At 38.7% G+C, this 24,638-nt stretch overlaps 1 protein-coding gene across 1 annotated transcript in view; it reads left to right on the top strand.

Moving 5' to 3' along the window:
- The window catches only part of LOC147302301 (cholecystokinin receptor-like), a 67,118-nt gene that overhangs the window by 585 nt on the left and 41,895 nt on the right, over nt 1-24,638 (top strand). Inside the window, exon 2 of the mRNA XM_086283749.1 lies at nt 19,079-19,327. Within this exon, the coding sequence (XP_086139875.1) occupies nt 19,079-19,327 (249 nt within the window). The remainder of the gene's footprint in view (nt 1-19,078; nt 19,328-24,638) is intronic.

Genomic DNA, 24,638 nt, shown 5'->3' with positions numbered 1-24,638 from the left:
TGTTAAACCGCTACAGATGGCACCAACACCTGGCCCCAGACCCGGTATAAACAGATAAGGTGTTAAACCCTAATGTTGTTATTATTATCATTATTATTATTATTATTATTATTATTATTATTATTATTATTATTATTATTATTATTGTTGTTGTTGTTGTTATTATTGTTATTGTTATTAGTCTGATTTGGCTTAAATTGCCAACATTGTTCTTCAATATTCATCTTTTCATACAAACTAAATGTGAGTGATTAAAAAAAAAAACAGCTTTCATTTCTTGTTAACAGTGGTGATTCCCTCCAAGTTACAAACAGACAAATGACTAATTCCTTGGTTACAAAAATGCAATCAATAGACCTCATGTAATTTCCTCTCCTTACTCAGATATGTAGAACACCAAATGATGTTTTACCTACAGATCATTTCCCCCCCACACTGTGTCAGATCTGTATTTTTAAAAGAAAGCCATTTGCAATCAGGAGTTGTTTTCTTTCTTTCTTTCTTTCTTCTTCTTCTTCTTCTTCTTCTTCTTCTTCTTCTTTTTAAATCAGCTCTCCTCATCCTCATTGTATGTAACCAATCACCCAGCTTTCCAATTTACTGCTGCTTCTCTCTGCATCAATAACGCCCCAATCAGAATGAGCAGCAGCGGCAGCCTTGTGCAGAGTGAAAAGCAGCTCTAATTCCGAGTGTTTGTTCTTCTCGCTCTCAAAGTGGGCAGGAGATTAAGCCCAACACCAGAGAAGATAAGGCTCTCACAATAAGTCTATCAGGACACCAGTTGAGCACACAGGCTGATTTGGAAAATGAGGTTGAGAGGCTCTTTTTAATTTTTTTCCCACCCCCCGCCTCTGCTGCAGTATCGAGAAAATTTCAAATCTTTCCTCGCTAAATAATTCAGAGCCATTCCTCCTTGTGTGCTGCATTACTTTTATTGACCTTATATGTGAGGCAGGCATCAACATCAGTGGGGTGATCTACCCAGAGAGCAATCTAACACTGTGAGAATTGTGGTCACATTGCTACGTCCACCTCACATGGCTGGCTGGCACATAAACTTCTTTTTATTCATCTTCATCCTTCAGGGTCTCCTCAGGCCATAAGACAGTGATGGATATGAATGTGTATTGTTACTCTCAGATATCCACAGCTGGGGCAGTAAATTAAAGCCCCACCCCGTCACTTGAATTCCTGATGCAAAAGGAACAGAAATGGTTTGTTTTGATGTTGGGGAGAAACAAAGAAATCAATTTAATATTATAAATGGACCTTGATGATAGCTTTCAACATAAAGTGTTAAATTTAAGGTTAAATTCCACATCAAAAGTAGTTTAGGTGAAATTCATTTTAAAAAGTTATTACAGTAGATGAACACAGTGCAAATATATTCTCACACACTGAAGTGGGTTTCATTTACTCTACAAAGTAGCTTCAGTTATTTAGCAACAATCAGTTTCATCAACTCAAAAATGGGAGAACATTTCAAATAAAGCCACATTAGTTTATACAGTGTAGCTGTAGATTCATATTAATTAGTAACTGTCTTCCGCCATGGGTGAAGGTTTTGTTTGCACATTTGGAGGTTGGGCATTAAGCGAGGACCAGAGGGATGCTCACCCTGGAAACTTTATGGAGAGTTTTGACTCATTTGAATGCTTCATTTATCTTTTGTTTACTTTGTTATTAATGTTATTTATGTAAAAGAAAACACAGAAATCTGCAGTCACTGTGCTGACAGTTATGTTTTTTGTCCCTGGCATCCCTCCTGAACTCCTGAAATCTATGTTTTCACTATAGAATAATGAGCAGATCATTTCCTCTCCCACTTGTTTCTCCTATAAGACATCATTGTATAGTGACAGATCCCAGTCACAGCTTTCTGTAGCCCAGAATGGGATCTTTAAATAAATTATTTTGTCTAATGAACAGTCAGAAGTGATGGGTGGGTGGTTTATAGCTGTATTTCTAACAATTACAGGGTGCTGTATTCAGCTTTATATCACAACTGCAGCCTGCGCTGTTAAGCATTTCCTTTTCTCTTAGTTACTATAGAAGTCTTCAAGTCGTGAGGTTTACCTCTCTGGGCTGGAATGGAAGTTTAAAGCATGAGCAAAAAGAGAGACGTGACACAAACTACTGTACAACGTGAAAGGAATGGGAGCATGCTGCTGTTCTAAAAAACTGGCGTACAGTAGATTCCACACTCACTCAGGCAGGTCTGAACATGAATATACGATGAATGTATTTTTAGAAATCACATGGCGTAAGCTTTGCAGGGATCTCATTATTAAACTAAACATCTTGAAACGCACTTAGAAGGTGTATTTAATGTTTTGTTCTTTTTTAACTACAGAAGAACCAACAGATTTCAGTTAGGGCAGCTCAAAAGAAGACTTCTGTTGTTATCTGCAGTCATTTATGTGTCTCTGTCCTGGATTAGACATGCATGTGGATGTGCATAAGTCAGCGAGTGCAACAGAAAAGCTGGAACACAGAACAGAGCAGGCGTTAGTGACATGAGATGTGACAGTGATTGTGTCAAAGGCAGCAAAGAAGGAGGCCCTCAGGTCGAGATGGGCTGCAAAGCGACAGTTGAACAGAAACTGTGAGTAGGTTAATATATCTTAACCAGCCTACCCTATTTAAGTAACCGGCAGGATGTGAAAGACTTATGCTATACCTGATTTTAAAGAAAAAGAAAGAAATTCAGGATGTCCACACTGAGGTCAGTGGGAAGAATATATTGCTTTCATTCACTTGCACCTTTTTCTTTCTGATTTTGATTTCTTTGTATGGTTTTCTTTTAAATTTACATTCTGCAGATGACTGACATGTTTTTACCGCTTGTCTGAAGAGTTGCTTAACAGATAGAGCAGCTGTAAAATACCGACTGCACAGAACTAAAACAACATAGGACATGCATCATTTCAAAAATAATCCTTCTGGACTCCTGAGAGCAGTTCAGTTCAGACACGGTGCTGCTTATGTGGAATATCTGTAGCTGCACCTTGGCTATGCTTAGACACTCTCCGTTCTCCAGATGATTCAAAGTGGCACTCTGCTGAGCTCACCCTGTCTTGCGATGAGTTATCTTGAAGTGGATCTCATGAGCATTAAATGAACATTTGTTTTTAGAAGGAATCCAATAAGTCGCCTTGGGCACTGAGCAAAAGTGGAAAAACCGGAGAGCAAGACAAGAGACGTGCTGCTGCAGAGTCAGCTGTGCACAGTATACACAGTAAAAGAGCTGGGAGTTTCTAACATTGTACCCATTTCTACAATGTTGTATCTTGTGGAAGAAATTAGAATCTTGTCCCCTTGGGGTGTTTACATAGTGGTGTTGTCTGTCATAACGCGATCACAGTAATCAGAGCTAATAATTGGAACATTTTGAAGCAACTTGTTGAGGTGAAACAAATTGCATGAATGCACTGTGAGTATAAAGATTTGAATCATCCTGATAATGAGAAGCTGCATCTTGATAAAATCCTGGTCTCTTAGTAAACAGTTCCTGCCTTTGCCCTCTCATCAGGTTACTCCATTAAAACAGCACATACAGATGAGAATAAAGTTATCAGGCCACATATGAATTAAAGCTTCTGTCAAAAAAATTCTCAAGTGCTTTTTTCTGCAGAGTGAGGGATTTTTAATATAGCATTTTTAAACATACTAGCTTCCATTAGAATTTTCTGTTTGCACACAAGAACAGCATTATTTTAGAAAAAGCAAGAATCATTAGCCCCCTTTTATTGAGCCATAACAAAAACCACTGCTGTGCAATGATGTGCTTTAACTCAACGCTCAAAGCTTTTAAAATCAAGTTAAAACAGAGGTTTTTCTTCTCATTTACACATAGTATAAAAACTCAGCAAGGATTTGAGTTGTCACTTGAGAAAGCATAATGCCAGAAAGAAAGCTGGAGACAGATATACAAAGTTATCAGAGCATTTCTGAGTGTCAAGACCTGGAGTGAGAAGTATGAAGAAATTCAAAGAGGGTCACAAAGTTTAGAACAAGCCTGGCAAAAAGAAACTAGTGAGAGATGGGTATAAAGACCCCAGAAAAACTGCCAAGACACTAGTGAGTGACTTAGCCAAAGAAGGCAATCACTAGAATCCTGCACAGGATTGGATTGCAAGGCTACAGACCAAGACAATCTCTACTTCTGCAGAAGAGACATCTTCAAACCGCTAAGAACAACCTGGAGTAAAATTATGTATACTGAAAGTGTGTCCTTTGGTCACATAAGATGAAACTAGAGCTCTTTGGCCGTAGAAATGCTGCTTATGTTTGGAGAAAGAAGGGGCATGCAACATGAAGAACTGTCCCTGCAGTGAAACACGGCGGCGTGAGCACTATGCTGTGAGGATGCTTCAGTGTTTCTGGAACTAGCAATCTTGTCAAGGTGGAAGGAATCATGAGAAAAGAAAGATAAGTGAAATTTTTTTAAAGAAAACCTCCAGCAGTCTGTAGCAAAACTGATTCCGAGTCATCGCTTTGTCTTCCAACATGACAACAACCCAAAACATACATTGCTTCTGGAGAACTACCTCCAAAAAACTCACTATTAGATGTCAGTAGATTACAAATTGCAGTTAATTTAATTCTGGTTTTGTACCCCTCCCAATTCAAATTCATAATCCCAGCTATGGTGGCTGCTGAAGGACAAACATCTCTGGTCACTGTTCATCTGTAGTGAGTTCAGGCTGTAAGTCTGCTGTTTACCTCAGCTGTCAATATGACTGCAGCGTCCGTATCCCGAGTGTCACATCTATTTACTATAGAGAAAGCTGTACATTTTTGTGAAAGGAGTCCGATATGAGTCAATGTGCTCACGTCTGACTGATGACAGTGATACTGGGGTTGCAGCTGTTTGTTTGTTTGTTTGTTTTAGCTCTGCTAGCTGCTGTTGAGCATTGTTAGCTGGCATTAGTAACATTTTCTTTGAAGTGGATGTAATATTTTTTTACACAGACACTTAAATTCTCATACAATTTAAGAATGTTATCAAGCTGTTTATCAGAGGGAATGTGTGATTTTCAGGGCACTCAGCCTAACACTTAACAACGGGAGGGTTGCATGTCTAATCTGCTGACAATAAGCAATTGCAAAAGGAAGGGAAAGACATAACCACAAAGAGACAATTAAAATAAATGCAGGAATGTTAAATGGTCATATTTAGCTTGCAAGAGCTACTTGTGAAATTCAAATCTTTGAATTAAAATAATCTCCTAAGGTGTACTACATATGTGGCCGACTCTAACCACTTACATAAAATGTGATTAGGCAGAAGGCAACGCCCAGCTTGGCCACGGTCCAACGCGGCAACATGGTGGCTTCTATGAACAGCCTGCTCATATGTATTTGTAATGGAATAGGTCCAAGTTTATAAGTAACTTGTACATAAACGTTTACAAGATTTATATACGTAAATAGTCATATATAGTTTGGTGGATACTAATCTTTGAGAGCGTGTGTGGGAAACCGTCCAGAAGTGGTGGCTCGTCATTTGCGACCTCTCGAAAACTCAGAAGTTGATGTTTTTGAACCGTAGCGGTGAGAGAGAGGAAGGATGCTAGCATCAACTAGCTAGAGGAAGATGTCAACTCCACGGAGCATCAAGTGGTTACCTTTCTACGGTCCAAAGGTGTGGAAGTGGATTATAACAACATTGAGGCTTGCTACCCTCTACCCCGAAAAAATGACAGTGACAAACCAGCCATCATTGTGAGATTTGCAAACAGAAAACACAAAACAGCACTGTTAAAACAAGGAAAGAAACTGAAAGGATCCGATGTCTTCATGAACGAACATCTGATAAAAAGAAATGCGGACATTGCCAGGAAAGCACGTTACTTGAAGAAACAGGGAAAAATTCAAAATACATGGACCACCAACTGCAAAGTATTCATTAAACTCAATGGAACACCAGAACAAGCCAAAGTGTTGGTCATCAGAAATATGGAGGAGCTGGACAAATACTGAGGTCAACTTACTCTGGAGGTATGAATACACATGTGACGTGACACACAACACAACACATGGCACAGTCCAAAAGAACTTCATCTGCATCCGGCAACAATATCAATATCAATATAACTCATTGGAATTCTCTTTATGATAATCTGGAACTGAGAACATTTCGATACACAGACCATAATGCTCTAGACTTAGAAAAGGATATAGACCCGGAAAATAATTTCTTCTACAACATTAGCAGTAACTGCTGCTACTTCACTGATGAACAGTTTAAGCACACCATCAACACGGAAAATAAATTATCAGTAATCCATTTTAATAGCAGAAGTCTGTATGCCAACTTCAACAATATAAAGGAATATCTAAATGAGTTGACAAATCCATTTGGAATTATTGCCATTTCTGAAACATGGATCAATGCGGAGAAAGGAATGGACTTTGGACTGGAGGGATATGAAGTGAATTTTGTAAATAGAAGGAACAAGAGTGGAGGGGGAGTAGCTGTGTATGTGGATAAAAACCTAAACTACAAGGTGGTAGAAAGTATGACAACTGTAATTGATAATTTACTAGAATGTATAACAATTGAAATTTATAAGGAAAAAGAGAAAAAATGTAATAATTAGCTGTATATATACAACACCTGGCTCTAGTATTCAAGTATTTAATGACTTCATAGAGGAAATATTCTCTAAAACAAATCAAAAAGTTATGTTTATCTATGGTGATTTTAATATTGACCTGTTGAATCCGAAAAAGCATACAATGACCGACGAATTCCTAAACACTATGTACAGTTTGAGTTTACATCCTAAAATAACCAGGCCTAGCAGAATTACACCAGATTGTGCCACCTTACTTGACAATATTTTCACTAACAATATGGAAAACAACATTGTGAGTGGAATATTAATTAATGACATCAGTGATCACCTACCAGTTTTTGCAGTTTATGACACTAATTATAAGAAAAATCAGCATGAAGAACAACTGAGATACAGACGTGTAAGGACAGAAGAAACTGTGAATGCACTTAAGAACGATCTATTAAATCAGGACTGGGACAATGTGTACAAAGAAGCTGATATTGATATTGCATATGGCATATTTTTAAGAATATTCATGGAGTTGTGCGATAAAAACTGTCCAACAATAAAATACAACAGAAAGCACAAATATTCAGATAGACCATGGATCACTAAGGGTTTACAAAATGCATGTAAAAAGAAAAATACACTCTATAGGGAATTCCTAAAACAAAGAACAAAAGATGCTGAAAATAAATATAAAAAATACAAAAATAAGTTGACCAATATTATACGTGTATGTAGAAAGGAGTATTATAGTAAAATATTGAACAACAATAAACATAATATGAAGGGAATATGGGATGTTTTAAACGGTATCATTAAAAATAATTCTGGACAACAAAGTTATCCTCAATACTTTATCGACAATGGCAATATTATGGAAAACACTGCTGATAAGGTCAACAGCTTTAATCATTATTTTGTAAATATTGGACCAAAACTGGCAGAAAATATTCCTGAGTCACTGCCATCAGTAGACTGTAGTGAAAACCTGATTGATAGGAACCCTAACTCAATGTTCCTCACATCAGTGGAGGAAAAAGAAATAATTGACATTGTACACATGTATAAATATAAAACATCTACTGATTGTAATGATATTGACATGAAAATCGTCAAGAAGGTCATTGAAGGAATTGTAGGACCTCTAACATATATTTGCAACTTATCATTTCAGACGGGAAAAGTGCCAAACAAAATGAAAATAGCCAAAGTTGTGCCGCTGTATAAAACCGGGGATAGACGCCACTTCACAAATTACAGGCCTGTTTACGGAGCCTTATACCACGTGGTACAGAAGCTGTGTGATGCTAAAATTAGCAGGGAAAAAACAACGGAGAGCACGTCAGGGATGACAGGAAAGTGACAGGAGAAAATCCGTCCCGGTCAACCACCCAAACATCAATAACGGGAACCTTATACAGCGCTTCCCTATACACGTCGAACTCCCACAGGCACAAAGAAATTATGGAGGCTATCACTTATCACCTGACCAAAGATATGGCTCCCATCAACACTGTGCAAAACGAGGGATTTTGGAAAATGATCAACACCCTAGACAAACGCTACACAGTGCCGTCCTGCAACTATTTTTCTATTGCTGCACTACCTGCTCTATACACACAGTGTCGAGCAACGGTGGAGACGGAATTTCAAGCACTACAACATTTTGCGGCAACAACAAAACTTGTGAGACATTTGTTGTTTTTATGTTTATTTATTGTTTTCATGTTCAGTCTCAACTGTTACGAAGATGATGTGCAGTTAATAAGTGCAATAAATATTTGTACTGGAAAAGAAAATCGTGAGAGAATCGTGATCTCAATTCTAAGCCAAAAAATCGTGATTCTCATTTTATGCAAAATCGTGCAGCCCTACAATCAATCATGACATATTAATTAATAAACTGGAACAGTACGGGATCAGGGGGATTGTACTGCAATGGGTGAAAAATTATTTAGGTGACAGGAAACAATTTGTGAAGCTGGGTGTCCGTTCCTGATCATGCTTGGACATTGCTTGTGGTGTTCCACAAGGCTCTGTACTGGGTCCAAAATTATTTATTATTTATATAAATGATATTTGTAAGGCATCTGATATATTAAAATTAGTATTATTTGCAGATGACACAAATATTTTTTGTTCTGGGGGGAATCTAAAGGAGCTGCTGGATACAATTACTTCAGAAATGTGCAAAATTTAAAAATGGTTTAACAGGAATAAACTATCGCTAAATCTAAGTAAAACTAAAATTATCTTATTTGGGCATTCCCTTAGAAATACACAGGTGCAGATTCATTTAGATGGTATGTAAATTGAAAGAGTACTTGAACATAAGTTTCTTAGTGTGATTATAGATGATAAATTAAACTGGAAGTCTCATATAAATCATATACATAACAAAATTTCAAGAAGTGTCTCAATCTTGAGTAAAGTAAAACACATTCTGGACCACAAATCACTCCACATTCTCTATTGTTCCCTGATTGCACCGTATTTGAATTACTGTGCAGAGGTTTGGGGCAATACTTACAAATGTTCGCTATCATCAGTCTTTATATTACAAAAAAGGGCCATAAGGATAATCCATAAAACTGGTTACAGAGATCATACAAATCCACTATTCTTAAAATCAAAAATTCTAAAATTCACAGATCTGGTTCATTTTCTCACTGCACAAATTATATATAAAGCAATAAATAACCTGCTTCCTGACAATATTCTAAAAATGTTTTCTAAAAGGGAACGGGGATACAATTTGAGGGGGGAATAAAATTTAAAACATCCTCGTATCCGTACAACATTAAAAAGTTTTTGCATCTCTGTGTGTGGAGTGAAGCTGTGGAACAGACTAAGTAAAGATATGAAGCAATGTCCAAGCATGGCGCAGTTTAAAAAGCGGTTTAAGGATATGGTTTTTACAGGGTACAGGGAAAAGGTAGAGATTTGATAGGGTGTTCTTGTCTAATATTTTCATGTGTGTGCGGGTGCACAGGTATGTTGGTATGGGTATATATATATATATATATATATATATATATATATATATATATATATATATATATATATATATATGTTACACATAACATGTAATGTAATTGCAAGGAGGTATTTCTGTAGTCTATTTATACTAGATAGTGGAAAAGGGGTGGGATTAAATAAGCTTATGCTTCTTCCTGCTCCTTTTTGAACATGAACGTTATTTGGAGTTGTGGTTGCTCGTTTTCCTTTTGTTTTGCTTTGTTCATTTGTCTTTTTTAATTCTATTTTGTTGTACTTTTTCAACATGTTCAAAATAAAGATTCAATCAATCAATCAAAAGCTATTTGCAATCTTTAAATTTAAACTAAAAGTAACTTATAAGACGTATTACATATGTGGTCGGTCTCTAGCCACATACATAAAAAAAGATTATGAGAATACATTAATTTGTAGTTACACAGTAAACAATGTATATTTGAGTACAACAATTTTTTTCTATTAAATAGCCTCAAAAAATGATTTACTGTGCCTTAAAACTTATATGAGGTTTTATGCAATTAATTGACATGCATACAAGTCACTGAAGAGAATGAAACATACCATTCATTGATATATGGTTGGTAAATACATTAGACTGTTGACTAGCCAACAGGATCCTGGAATGTTGCCTAGCGACCAGCCATGTGCTAGATACAGTGATGCCTGATGAGCGGTTCTGTGGACAGGGCTTTAGATTCACCCAGAGCACAAAGAAACACGTATTCATATAGCACCACACAAATCAGTTTTTAAGAGCCTATTTACAAGAAGAGACCAAAAAAAACTAGCTTATATGGAAACACTTTTTAAACTCAAGAAATGTTAATCAATCAAAGAAAGCTATGTGAAGCAAGTAGGTCTCAAATGTAAAGTATGAGGAAATAAACTTATTCTCATTTTTTGAGCAGTTAGATGAGCAAACTAAGAAGGAGTTTAGCTGCTTTTCACTAGCCAGAACAAGCAACCCACCCAGTACCACAGTGACCTTTCTAATAAGCTAGCTAGCCACTGAACATTAGCTGAAAATGTCAAACCTCCAAAGTCTCATTTTTAAAAAAAAAAGTAATTTAATAAAGAGTTCATTCATCATTGGGTACTGTGTAGTACTCAACATTTGTCTGCCTGTTAGCGGCTTTTCTTTAAATACACACATACTGCTACTATGGATGTGCTGTTTCCATTAAGTTTTTCTCACACTTTACATATTCTGCTGTAATAAATATTTCATCTGTGGGTTGGTTTGCTTGGATGATTCTAAGCAAAAACATTCAATTAATGGCAATAAAACATGTTAGTGATGAAAAAAGGAATCAGTGGCATCAGAAGCAAATGAAAATATCAGAGACAGAGAGCATTGTGGGTAATTGAATACATGCTGAGTTTGTTCTTGCAGTACAAACAAGATCCTTCCAACTTCTGAAAAAAAATCTAAGTAATGTAGGATCAATATTCCTCTCTCATGGGGAGCCATAGTGGAAAGACTAATTCAGTTGAATTGTGCTGACAGCTACAGTAACTCACCTCATTACAGTGGTAAAATGCAACACGTCGACTGATTTCTGCACATTGAGCTAAATTACTGTGAAAGGATTCATCTGCTACCACTTTTTTTTTTTAAAGCTAAGCATCACAGTGTGGTAATGTGTAGTGCAGAGGTTAAATATGAAATCAGTCAGGCTTGTGTAAAGCTAAAATCCATCCACCAGATAATGTGCACCAAAATGCAGGAATCCATTTTTATCATTTCAGACAAGTCGAAAAGAGAATTACATACTTGTCATTGGGTGAAATCAGTCCTGGGGATTCAGTGATTTTCTTCTGTCGGTAAAGAGAAGCGTGGAGTGTGACACCCTGCCCTGATCCCTATCTCTTTAGTGAATCTTTTTGGATACGAGACAGGCTGTCAACTCTTTGAAGCAACCTTTGCAATTTCAAGGTGGCAGATTAAAGAGACAGGAAGTCAGTGATGTAAGATGCTGACCTACTGGCTGCGTGGACACAATAAACGAGGCATTAGAAGGAAGCACTCTAAAGCTTAAACGCCAAGTGTGCTTGTAGTAGTTTATTCACAGTGTGGAGTGTTTACTAGTTAACAGCGAAATGACGCCAAAACACGGCCACTTTTGGTTATAAGGAAAAGGAAATTTATATGTGATAACCAATAGGGTCTTGTGCCTGGAAAGCCTATCAGACCAACATGGATCAATTTCAAAACAGCCTTTTCTTACATGAATTCAGTCAGTTTGTTTTTCATGCAGTCTTTAGTGTAGGAACACTATAAATGGGAAATAACAGCAAAGAATGGAGAAAGGCTCTTCATTCGAGGCTAAGGTTACATTGACTGATTTGGTTGTATCTGACTTCCTGCCAAAATGATCAAATCGGATGGGTCGAGCAGATTTTGTTTGTACTGCATGAATGTAAAGGAACTAAATGCAAAATGACAGGGCCAAGAATCCTCTTCAGTTTCTCTAATGTTACAGTGAGCACAGAGCGCACCCTTATGATTTCATAATGTTGGCTCAAAGGGAACCCAACATTTGAGACGCCACCATGCTGCTGCAGTTCAACAAACTTTGTATAATGAAAGTACAGTTACTTATAAAGAACACAGCGAAATAATGAGATGAGAGCCCTCGCTACAACAAAGAAAAGAGGAAGAAGACAATTAACAAATCACATGAAAGGCCATCAGATTCTGGCTTTTCCCTGAATCAATATTAGTGAGCTAAACTAATAGAACCAAAACTGAAAACAGGACTGGCAGAGTCTCCCAACTCAACTCATAATTAACAAACAAAACTGCAAAAGCTACAGAAAGAAAAAGTTGATGACAGTGAGGAGAGAAGAGAGAGGGACCAAGACGTCAACTGGCAACCTATGGATATATGTATGTCCTCAGTCAGATACCAGATACACTGTGATCAGATCCTTCGTAGGAATGTTAAAGAAGTATTATTGGGTTTTTATTAGTGTCTGCTCACCAAAACTAATTTTGAACCCTTGGGTTTGCTTGCTAGCTTTTATTTTTCCCTACAACCTAATGACACATTACTTAATGACGTAATTAATTAGTGCAGTCAGTGACTGTTCCCATGGAATATGCACTGGAGTTCAATAAGGTAGTTCTTCCACAAAATGCACTGAAATGCTCTGAAAATTTGAGAAAACTGGTAGAAACACGTTCTGTCCGTCATTCTGTTGTTCTAGCTATGATAGGTATTGAAGGTAACTGTGATGTTACATGTTTATAACACAGAAATTAAACCAAAATATAAAAACTAATTGTGTAATTGTGTAATTCTACAGGTGTGGTCATAGAGTCTCTTTTGCATTTTGTGGGTATTTGTCAGAAAACAGGACACGAGATGAATGTTACTGGAGGTAAACTTACTTTTTTTTTCAGTTGCTATAGATATTCTATTATATGTGTAGCTGTGCGCTCAATATTGATTTATTTATAGTGCATCAAAACGGATGTTGTTGGTGTGCTTCCCATGATGCCTTCAGGTTTTCAGAGCATTGCAATCACAAGCAGAGATGGAGTGTTGTTTGCATGCAGTGCGAGCACTCCTCAATAAAGCTACGTGAACATGGCAGGATGTGAATTGTGCTATTTTAGTGAATGATACAAACATAACAGAGACCCACTTATTGAAGACCTTTACATGAGGGCTGCTGGTTTTTCATATATGTGGCTAAACAGAAAAATGGGAATGGGAAAAGTAGAGGAGCTTATGTTAGTGCAGGAAAGATTAGTCCAATAATTGATGAGCAGTAGACGTTAATTAACGAATTTAATGCTCAGTGAATGCTCAAGTAATCAACTGAAATAACAAAATCTGTTGCTTTTTTTTGAGTGTTGCAAATTGTTGCAAATCCTGTTGTTGCTGATTGCCGCAAGTTCCTTATTCATGTCTGTGGTTCTCAGGTTCACTTCCAAAGGGTTTTCTACCCCTTTGTAATTAGGAGAAACATCATATTTCGATAGAGATGACAGCAATTTCTAACAATTTGGACTATTTCATCATCTCACTGGGACTTTCTACATGAATTGCAGCCTTACGGTAAGGTTGTGATTAAAAGGATAGTTCAAAACCGCAGACCTGCAGATTATTAGCATCCATTATTCATGAACTTTGTGGCGATTTATTCATGTATCGTGATGAGAACCGGCCCCATCACTCAAGTGAAAGGAGAAAAAAAAATACTCCTCTCACTGCACAATCCACAGCCAAAAAATGACAACACTTTTAAATGGCTTGCTGTGCCTATGAAGTTGTGCTAATCCTCTCGTAAAGATAAGACAACGTGAAGTGATGTGATGAAACTTAAATGAACCTTGTGGGAAAACATAATTACAGTTTGCATTGCAGCAGCCAATAGGATGCAAATAGAGCAATATAAAGGTTAAAGAAACAGACCCAGCCCTGGGTCAAGGCTTGAACATTTGACAGGTGAACCCTGTCCTTTCATTCACATGTTTTTAGATGCCTTTTGATTTGTGCACAGCTGTCACGCTTGAGGGAGTCAAAGGAAGCAAAGTGAATTGTCCTGCAGATATAAGGCTCAAGGGAGCCAGTATACCGCTGGTGCTCAATGAAGACATAATTCCATTTTCATTTGGCTGGATCACGTAAAATCTAACACGATAGAGGCTGCTGAGCCAGTGACAGCTTACTGCTTGGAATTAATGATGAAAGCCTCACAATGTAGTGCTGATTCTGAATGTGAAAATGAAACGCATGTTCCAGTTACATCTTATTAGTTACTGAAAGTGGATGTCTTTAGCCCCCCGCCAGATTTATTTTAAACCCTGCTGATTTGTTAAGTCTGCCCTAACTAACAACAAAATGATCAGTCTATAATTTCAATGGTAGGTTTATCTGAACAGTGAGACACAGAACAAAGACAAAAAATCCAGAAAAATGCATTTCAAAAAAGTTACAAACTTCTTCGCATTTTCATGAAGGAAATAGGTAGTTGATCCTCAATATCAATCAGCAAGATTTCTGGCTCACAGGTTTATTTTACGCAGGTATCTATTCAGATTCTAAACTCTGCACCATGTCCAAGCCCAAAGCACTTTCCAAAGATGTCAGTGACAAGAATGTGGACCTACACAAGGCTGGAATGGGCTACAAGACCATCGCCAAGCTGCTGGGTGAGAAGGTGACAACAGTTGGTGCCATTATTCGCCAGTGGAAGAACCATAAAATAACTGTTAATCTCCATCGGTCTTGAGCTCCTTGTAAGATCTCATGATAATGAGATAATAAGAGCAGTGTGGAACCAGCCCAGAACTATTCAGGAAGACCTTGTCAATGATCTCAAGGCAGCTGGTACCATATTCACCAAGAAAACATTTGGTAACACACTACCCCGTGAAGGACTGAAATCCTGCAGTGCCTGCAAGGTTCCCCTGGTCAAGAAAGCACAGGCCTGTTTGGAGTTTGCCACTGAACATCTCAATGATTCAGAGGGGGACTGAGTGAAAGTGTTGTGATCAAGTGAGACCAACATTGAGCTATTTGGCATCAACTCAACTTTGGAGGAGGAAGAATGCTGCCTATGACTCCAAGAACCCTGTCCCCACCGTCAAACATGGAGTTGGAAACAGTATGCTTTGGGGTGTTTTTCTGCTAAGGGGACAGGACTACACTGCATCAAATGGAGGATGGATGGGTCCATGTACCATCAAATCTTGGGTGAGAACCTCCTTCCCTCAGCCAGGGCATTGAAAATGCATTGTGGGTGGGTATTCCAGCGTGACATGACACGGCCAAGGCTGAAGAAGAAGCTCAAGAAGAAGCATAATAAGATTTCGGAGTGGCCTCCAGACCTTAATCCCATAGAAAATCTGTGGAGGAAGCTGAAGGTTACAGTTGCCAAACATCAGCCATGAAACATTAATGACTTGGAGAGGATCTCCAAAGAGGAGTGGGACAAAATCTCCCCTGAGATGTGTGCAAAACTTGTGGCCAACTATAAGACACATCTGACCTCTGTGATTTGTCACCAAGTGCTGAAGCACGTTTTGCAAAGGGGTCAAATACTTATTTCCTTCATGAAAATGCAAATTAATTTCTAAGTTTTTTGAAATGCATTTTTTTGTTGGCTATTGTTTTGTCTCTTACTGTTCAAATAAACCTACCACTGAAATTATAGACTGATCATTTCTTTGTTAGCAGGTAAACGTACCAAATCAGCAGGGGTTCAAATAATTTTTTTCCCTGAGTATATGTTCCCCTGATGTGATGGGATCTGAATGCGTTAGCATTGTGTCTGACTGAACACTTTAAAGCAGGGGTGTCCAACTCCAGGTTTTGAGGGCCGCTGTCCTGCAGGTTTTAGAGATCACCGTGGGTCAACACACCTGAATCAAACGACTAGTTCATTACCAGGCCTCTGGAGAACTTCAAGACATGTTGAGGAGGTAATTTAGCCATTTAAATCAGCTGTGTTGGATCAAGGACACATCTAAAACCTGCAGGACACCGGCCCTTGAGGCATGGAGTTGGACACCCCTGCTTTAAAGGTCATGACAGCAATCACAACTATCCATGCCTCACCTGTCAAATCAAGTAAAAAAAATGCAATAAGATTAAAACAATCCTCTGTGATCCAGAAGAAGGCTTTTTCCCTTTGACCCTGTGTGAGAGGGGCATAGCAACATCTGCAGCATCCGACATCCACACATTGCTCAAATGATGAAAAGAATGGAATTTAACTCAACTCAACTCTAATCAATTTTATTTATATAGCAGCAAATCACTACAACAGTTACCCCAAGGTGCTTTATATTGTAAGGCAAAAACCCTAAAATATTAGAGACAAACCTTAACAATCGGATGAGACCTATGAGGAAGGACTTGTTGGAAGGAGGAAAAAAGTCCCTTTTGAACTGGAAGAAAACTCTGGGCGAACCAGGTTTGGACGGAATAGAATGTTTAAAGGTATGCTCACCCTCCTGTAGTTAAAAAGTTGTTATTATGAGGAACATTAACGTAAAAGTAGCCCATGGCAGAGCATGGCAGAATGCTGTCACATCTCTGAAATGGGGCAATCTTTGGCTAATGAAACAGCTTCAAAAAGCAGAGGACTCTTCTCCATCAAAGGAATAATTCATACTTGCAGTTAAGGGGGACAGAATCTCTCACGTGGCAGAGGTGATCAGCATTAACCTGCAATGTCTTCGGTTCAAAACCGGACCGTCTAATCACTCTGTACTTGTTACTGCAGACAAACTTTTTTCATAGTTTGCTTTAAAAATGTTATTTAATTTGTCTATTTATAGGGAGGACATTACTATGAATATGCCAGTTTGAATCAACTTTCATCTTCACTCCTTTGGCAAGATGCTCTCCAGCCAATTAAGCTTAGAGTTAAGTCACAGAAGCAGGATAAAAGCAACGATACAAAGAGCTTTTTTTCTCACACTAAAACGTAATGTCATGCTGCACACACTCATAAGGCACAATTTATCCCACAGTGTTTCATAAAATACTTGTAAATACACCCACACAGAGACAAGCACAGCTATTAGGCAAACAGCAGAGGACATGGGGCAAGTTGGTAATAAGATACCAAAACAATAATGACAAAAGATCAAAAATACATCATTTTAATGTGCACACTGAAGTCACATAACCGTAGCAGCTGCGGCTCAACAGCTCTGGCAATAGGCTTTCAAGTGTGTAGTTAAATTAAATACTATCAAACATACCTTATTATTAAAAGCACTGAGTCAAATTCTAAAAACTGGGTCATTTATGTGGGTCTTTAAGTTTTGCAAACATTGAAATTCAAAATATGCATCTGTGTGGGAGGACAACAACAGTCACTTCAAAGTGTTTTAAATTGCAAGATAAAGACCCTAAAATATTAGAAAGAAACCCCCACAATCAGATGGCGACAGTGGGAAGGAAAACCTCTCTTTTTAACAGGATTAGGGCTGTCTCAGTGTTCACTGTGGCACAAAGATGCGTTTTAAGCCCCACAAACACGCGCTGTTTGAGTCCTGCTTCTACTCCTGATGAGCAATGCTTGCCTTAAAGGTGATGTGCTACATTCTGTGCGCAGGCTCTGCTGTAAACCTCCGGACTTCTCGCATGTCTCTGTGTTTAATCAGAGGACTCAGTCAGCACATGGCCAGCCCCGGCCTTGTCCTGTCAGATACTCTCATTCTCAAACAGACTCGCTGTGGCAGGCCGGTGTTAGTGAAGGGAGCATCCCAAAAACCCTCTGGCTGGGCCATCCAGCACCCACTGATGCTTAGCTGTATGGCAGCGCTGAAAGAAGGAAATCTTATGAAACACACTGTAGATGACTGTTTCATTATATTCTTTTTTTAAGATCTCAGTGCATGCCACCACATGTCTGTATGATCAATTTGTATAATTAAACCAGTCTATGTTTTTGCTTAACCCTGTATCTGTATCGGAGCCTTTGTAGTCACTATGCATTTTGGGTCTTTGTGTCATTATTTTCATAAGCATGTAGTCATTATCTTTGATTTGTAGTTCTCAACTGTTTTTTTTTGTAACTTTGTTAGTGTTGTTCAGTTGTCATTTACCTTCTAATCAGTGACTTTGTGTCTATTTTCAGTCATTATGCATCAATTTGTAGTCATTTATGTCTCTTTATGATTTTTTTGTCAGTTGTATCTCTTCTTAGTCGCTTTTGCGTCTCACTGTAATCGTTTTGATGACTGTGGCCTGGAATTACATCTGGCTGTTGCTCAAATCTTGCTCCTCCTCCTGCCCCTACAAACTGAAAGGATATTATTGTTGATGAAAAGAGAACTGTTTAATTTTGATCTTGTTTTTCCAGTTTGGGTTGTATTCCCAAGTGAGCCACCTGACACGGTCGGCTCTGTGCTTGTGATATTGTCTTCATCTTTTTCTTGAAGATTACTACTAATGCTTCCATTCACAGGGTGAGGAGAGGAATATTGACATTAGCACGATTTAAGATGTTGATTAAGCCAAGTTATTCTGCCTTGTAATAGAGTTTGGTGTTGTTTATGTGCTCAGAGTCTTATTTCCCAGGGGAACAACCTGATCCAGGCTGTTGTCTTCATGTATTGATGCAACTATCTCCTTTTAAATTTTCTTATCTTGATGTTTTCTTTTTATTAATTCATATCTAATTTAATACAAGGGTTGCATGAATAATTAAAGTGTTACTTGCATTTGCATGCAAATGAATAAAACTGCTTTTGGATTAATTTGGGTGTATAGATCCTGGTGAAAGACGTTTGTCAGCCAGCCAGTTCAATTAATGCACCCGTGTTCATCTTATGCTGCTTTTATTTGCTTTTCCACTTCTTATTCTTTGTTTATTACTGTTACAAGTACAATTTCTTCTCTCCCAGGACTACAGTAGCACAAAATACTTCCTCCTGGAAACTGAGGTTTTTGTTAAGAGAAGCTTACAATATTCCTCCCTATAACTGAAAATGCCCTGTGTCTCTTTGTGTCTATCAGAGATGGACTCCTTGCGTATTTTGCTCTACTCGCTCATCTTCCTGCTCAGCGTCTTCGGCAACCTCCTGATCATCGTGGTCCTGATGCTGAACAAGCGCATGCGGACGGTCACCAACTCCTTCCTGCTGTCGCTGGCGGTCAGCGACCTGATGATGGCCATTTTCTGTATGCCCTTTACACTTATCCCCAACATGCTAGAGGACTTCATCTTTGGAGCCACCATGTGCAAGATTGTCACCTACTTAATGGGTGAGCATGAGACTTTTGATACCAAACCTGAGCTGAACTGTACACTCTTAGTATATGAGGCATTTAAAGAGATCCACTTCCTGTGCTGTTTTTCAAAGAAGGGATCATCTGACCTGTGTGTTTGTAGGGACTATTTTACGGTCTTTATCTTACAGTATAACATGCTCTGAGCAACTGTTTTTATAAACTGGTGCTACATAACTGAACTGCAAAGCTGGCTCATTATAAGAGCACAACACATCAAAAGCCATGATTGACAGTGAGGCGGATTGCTGTAGGAAGGGAAACTGGATCACTGTCTTGTGTGCAGCAAACAACAGCAGCTAAACACCAGTGCAGAAGTCTCACACTCTAAAGAAATTAGTAAAAACAAAACCCACTGTGGTCACTACAATAAATGCTACCTGTTTAATGGATTTAGCTGAATGGGAGATGTGACATTTATTTGCCTGTGATGATCATCTATCGGCAGAGTGGAGCTTGGAAACCAAACAAACCCTCTGAGAGTAACTTGAAAAAGGGGTTTACAAGATGGAAGCAAGCCATATGCTAGCAGAGTGTAATCAAAAGCAGAGGAAAAGAACCAAAGAAGTTGTTTTATGTAAATATGAATACAGGTGGGCCTTGGCACTATACTCATTGCTCATGCTCCAGAGTTGCTGCCAATTTTTTTGGATGCGTCAGCCATTGTGTGCTACTTGGAAGGTCAGTGGTTTATTCCCCAGCTCCTCCAGGCTACATGTTGAAGTGTACTTCCGCAAAATAATAAACCCCAGACTTTATGAATGGGTGAATGTGGTTTGTAGTCTAAAAAGTGTTTGAGTGCTCAGTTAGAGTTGAAAGGCACTATATATATATATATATATATATATATATATATATATATATATATATATATATATATATCCATCCATCCATCCATTCGCTTCCGCGTCTCCTTTTCAGGGTTGCGGGGGGCGCTGGAGCCTATCCCAGCTGTCATATACATATATATATATATATATATATATATATATATATATATATATATATATATATATATATATATATATAAGCACCAGTTCATTTGCAATTCAGGTGCACTACAGAAAAGGAGCCTGATGTTAATGTGACAGCTGGTAATCAGGGGATGAAGTGGGCCGGGATGATCCTGAACGGCATCTGACACCCTTATTAAGAGTTATTAAATCAGCCAGTTTGTTGTATAATATTGGTATTCCTTCCGGGCAATCCCATGCACTTACTCGTCCAACAAATCAGAAAGTAATGTCACCCCACAGTCTCACCTGCATACTCTACACATTCTTTTTTTCTCCTTCTCATCCCTACCATGCATTCATACAGACACCAATAAAATTGTGATCAAGTAGCTCAAGCAGGGTTGCTTTATGTTTCAGGAAAGAAAGATGTATGAAAGAGAGGACAGGAGGAGATATTGAATACATATTTCTATGTCTGTTTCTTCTTTTAGAGGAGAACTTCAGGCCATTGATTCACACAACAGAATTTTGATCAAGTTTCAAATGGTGACAGAAAGTCAGGTTAATAACACAGCGTGAAAAGCTGTGGTATAAACAATTCATGAATTCAATTACTTTATGCAAATAAAACGTTATTGATTTATGTATTTTTGCATGGAATAAGAAAAGTAAAAAGGCCACTTTTGTACGTGTAACTGTTGTGTTCCTGCTCTGTGTCTGACAATGAATGGTAAAAGAAACACAGACCTCCAAGTCATTAACTTGCCCGCTCCAGCTCCTACAACAAAATACAAACAGTATGGAAGAGGGTTAGCTTAACCCACCACAACTTCCAAGCCAGCAAGAAGGATCTATTCATGCTAGCATAGACTGTGCCTATAACACGTATGTGGCAGACATGTACTACACATTTACAGCATCTAGCAAAGACAGGCACAGTGATGACAATAATTGAACTAAAAACACAATCGGAAACATCAGGGTGGCTAAATATAAATTATATGTGTGTTTTACAGTGCTGGTAAAGAAATGACACCAACCTCTCCCACAGGGGAATTGTAGAAAAGGGGAGAGGCCAAAGGGTTACCCTGTATTTATAGGGTTGCACCGAAGAAGAAGAATGAGGAGGGGCTCTAACTGATAATGAACCACAGGCTTGGAGGTCCTAAAAATCAGGTATAAAAGGAACGGTTTGTCTAGAACACATTTTGTGTAAATATAACAATATGTAATTTATGACCTGGTTACATACGGATTGGGCTCATTATTTCAGAAATCTTACACAACTAGCACAACCAGAATAAGGGAGAGTTTACATTAATGTGATTATTATCATGTTCTTTTTTTTAAATTAAATATATGAGATCCATTTGGTCATTGGGCTTTATGTGTTTTATTCTTCTAAAAGAGAAATCTGGCCTTCTTTTGTGACTCACAGCTGATCAGACCCTGTGATCCCCCTGCCGAAAATTGCTTGATATTTAACAAGGGTCTGTCTCGCAAAGAGGCTTTTCTCTTGGCTTCTTTTAACCATCACTCTGAAAGTGCTCGAACAGTCACACATCTTCAGGAGTGTGACTTAGCGATGAGCTGGCTCTCATCAGGCCAGAGTTGAGGTGCCACGTGAGGCCTGAGTCAGACTGAAAGCAAAAGAGAGTGCCACGAAACTGAGATAGACTGCAGTACTTTGTCTCTTTGCTCCACTTTGAGCTTTTGAATGGTCGAGAAACGATATCGAGCGGTCAGGATCGCAATCCTATTATTGTTTCAGAAATGCAACGTACCATCTGTGAGGACAGGCTTGCCGAATCTCCTTTTCAATTACTGGGCTCTCTCAGCTGTGATAAGGAGGAAGAGAGCAGGAGGGGCAGCTGCTTTGGACTTAAAATACAAACTTTTTGGTTTTTTGATCACTTTTCTTTAATTTTATGCTTGTTTTAGTTAAGCTACAAAGTAGTCTCATAATGAATGAGTGAAATGATGAAGCACTGAACCACAGGAATTAGCATGGTGTCTTCTTCTGCAGATGTTGATCATTCTTTGCTGCATCTATGCAAAAAAACTGTCAAAGCATTTCATTTTCTCCCTATGAAATGATTAAGATGTCTTAAAAGATGATGAGGGAACTCTTCTAGCAGGGTAATGCATTTGAAGGAGTCACTCTTGGTGAGATAACCTCAAATGATCTACAGAGTTACCACTAGTCTTTCTATTCTCTGGATTGGACATGGTTGCTAACATGTCACTATACCTAGTCAAAAAATATGTATTGTGTACACGTTTGTACACCCATCCTTCAGAATACTGCTCATTATAATGCACCGATCAGACACAACATTAGAACCAGGTGAACTGAAATACAGTGATCATCCTGATACATATTCAGTTTTCTGCTGCTGATCAGTACAGCGCAAGCTTTTTTTTATTGAAAGGTGAAGACCATAAAATATAAGAGCATAACTGTAACAATCCAAAACTAGAGACAGTGGGGAAAAACAAACTCCCTTTTAAGAGGAAGAGACCTCCAACAGTAAAGTAACTGCTGGCACACCAAGAGGCCATCTCTTATTAATACACTTTATCGCCAAAAGTATTTTCTGCCTTCAAACTCACGTGAAATCGAGTTAAATCCCATTCTTAATCCATTGAGTTTAACATGATGCCACATCACCCTTTGCAGCTATAACAGCTTCAGCTCTTCTGGGAACGCTTTCCACAAGGTTTGGGAGTATGTTTATGAGAATTTCTGGCCATTCTTATAGAAGCAAATTTATGAGGTCAGACACTGATGTTGGACAAGAGTCTAGAGTCCAGTGGCAGCATGGTTTGTACCAGTTGGTCAGCCATGGAAACTCATTCCATGAAGCACTCTACCTGCTGTTCTTGAGCTAATCTGAACTCTACGTGAAGTTTGAAGGTCTGTAGTGATTGCCTCTGTAGAAAGTTGGTGACCTCTGCTGAGCCCGCTCTGTGAATTTACATGGCCTAGCACTTTGTGGCTGAGTTGCAGTCTTTCCCAGTTTCTTCCAGTTTGTTATAATTCCACTAACAGTGGACTGTGAAATAGTTAACGGCAAGGAAATTTTATGACTCATGACAGTTTCATGACAGTATTCACTGAGCTCCTGAGAGCAATCCAATCTTTCACAAATGTTTGTAGGAGCAGCTTGCATTCCTAGATACTTTATTTTATACACCTGTGGCCATGGAAGTGATGGGAACACCCATCACCATGGATAGGTGATTTAATATTCATAATGTAGCAGCATAACTGCAGAGTAGTTTAAGGCCACCGGCTTCAAGCCCAACTATCTAAACTAATTAATCTTTATCAAAAGACTGATTTTAAAATTAGAACTGAGAGCTGGTTCCACAGGAGAAGAGTGTGATAGCTGAAAGCTCTGCCTCTCATTTTGTGTTTGGAAACTCAAGGAAGTATTTTATTGGATAATATGAATTTAATAAAAGATAACAATAATTCATCAGAACATTGTATTTGAAGGGATGATTTTTCATTTTTCAACGAACCCGACACCCCAACTCAGCACCTAATCTCTCCATTTAAATTGTGGTCTGATTGGATTATTGCCACTAGGGATGGGTACCGGTGTCCGGTGCCATGATGGCACCGGTTCTGACATAAACGGTAGTAACCAGACCGAAAAGCAGCGCACATTTCGGTGCTTTTTTTTCCTGAGCTGTGATACACTTCTAGCCAATCATTTTACGTTTCCGAGGATAGTAGGCGGGGCCAGGTACGTACGTTCTGTTAGAGCAGAGCTACAGATTAAAATGCTCAAGGCGAAGCGGTCAAAATTCTGGCGGTACTTCACAGCAAAAGATGCAAACTCAGCAGCCTGCAACAAGTGCTTTAAGCTGATACTGTGATACTGTCAAAGGAGGTAACACCTCAAATCCGATGAAACAGCTGGCGACGCATAGCGTTTTTTTTAAAAGCCCAGAAATGCGCCGTATTTGATAGCTTGCTGCGAGACCTCACACCGTGCACGTCGGGTGGGTTGCCTGTTATCGGACCCGGAGCAACATCCCCCAAAAACCCGAAGAATAGAGTCCTGGCCCCTAGCCCTGCCAGTGTAGCAGAAATGATGAGGATGATGATGGCAGCAGCAGCCGTTCTTCTCTGCGTGAGTAGCTTCATGTTGTTCGTGTGTAATTTACGTTGAGTAGGCTAACCACGTTATTACATTAATGCATGTAAGGTGAACTAGCAAACATCATCATAGCTACATGCGGCTATCTTCTTGTTTGATGGCAGATACTCCCTTCACCCTGGCCAAAAAGGCTAAAATGACCAAAGAAAAAGTGGGAAA

The sequence above is a fragment of the Aulonocara sp. 'chitande type north' Nkhata Bay genome, linkage group LG23 (assembly GCF_057382095.1).
Source record: "Aulonocara sp. 'chitande type north' Nkhata Bay isolate Kocher_YH1m ecotype deep benthic linkage group LG23, A_spYH_male_GT1.1, whole genome shotgun sequence".
Lineage (NCBI taxonomy): Eukaryota > Metazoa > Chordata > Actinopteri > Cichliformes > Cichlidae > Aulonocara > Aulonocara sp. 'chitande type north' Nkhata Bay.
Note: the sequence above shows the minus strand (reverse complement) of the source record. Positions and strands in the feature narration are given on the sequence as shown.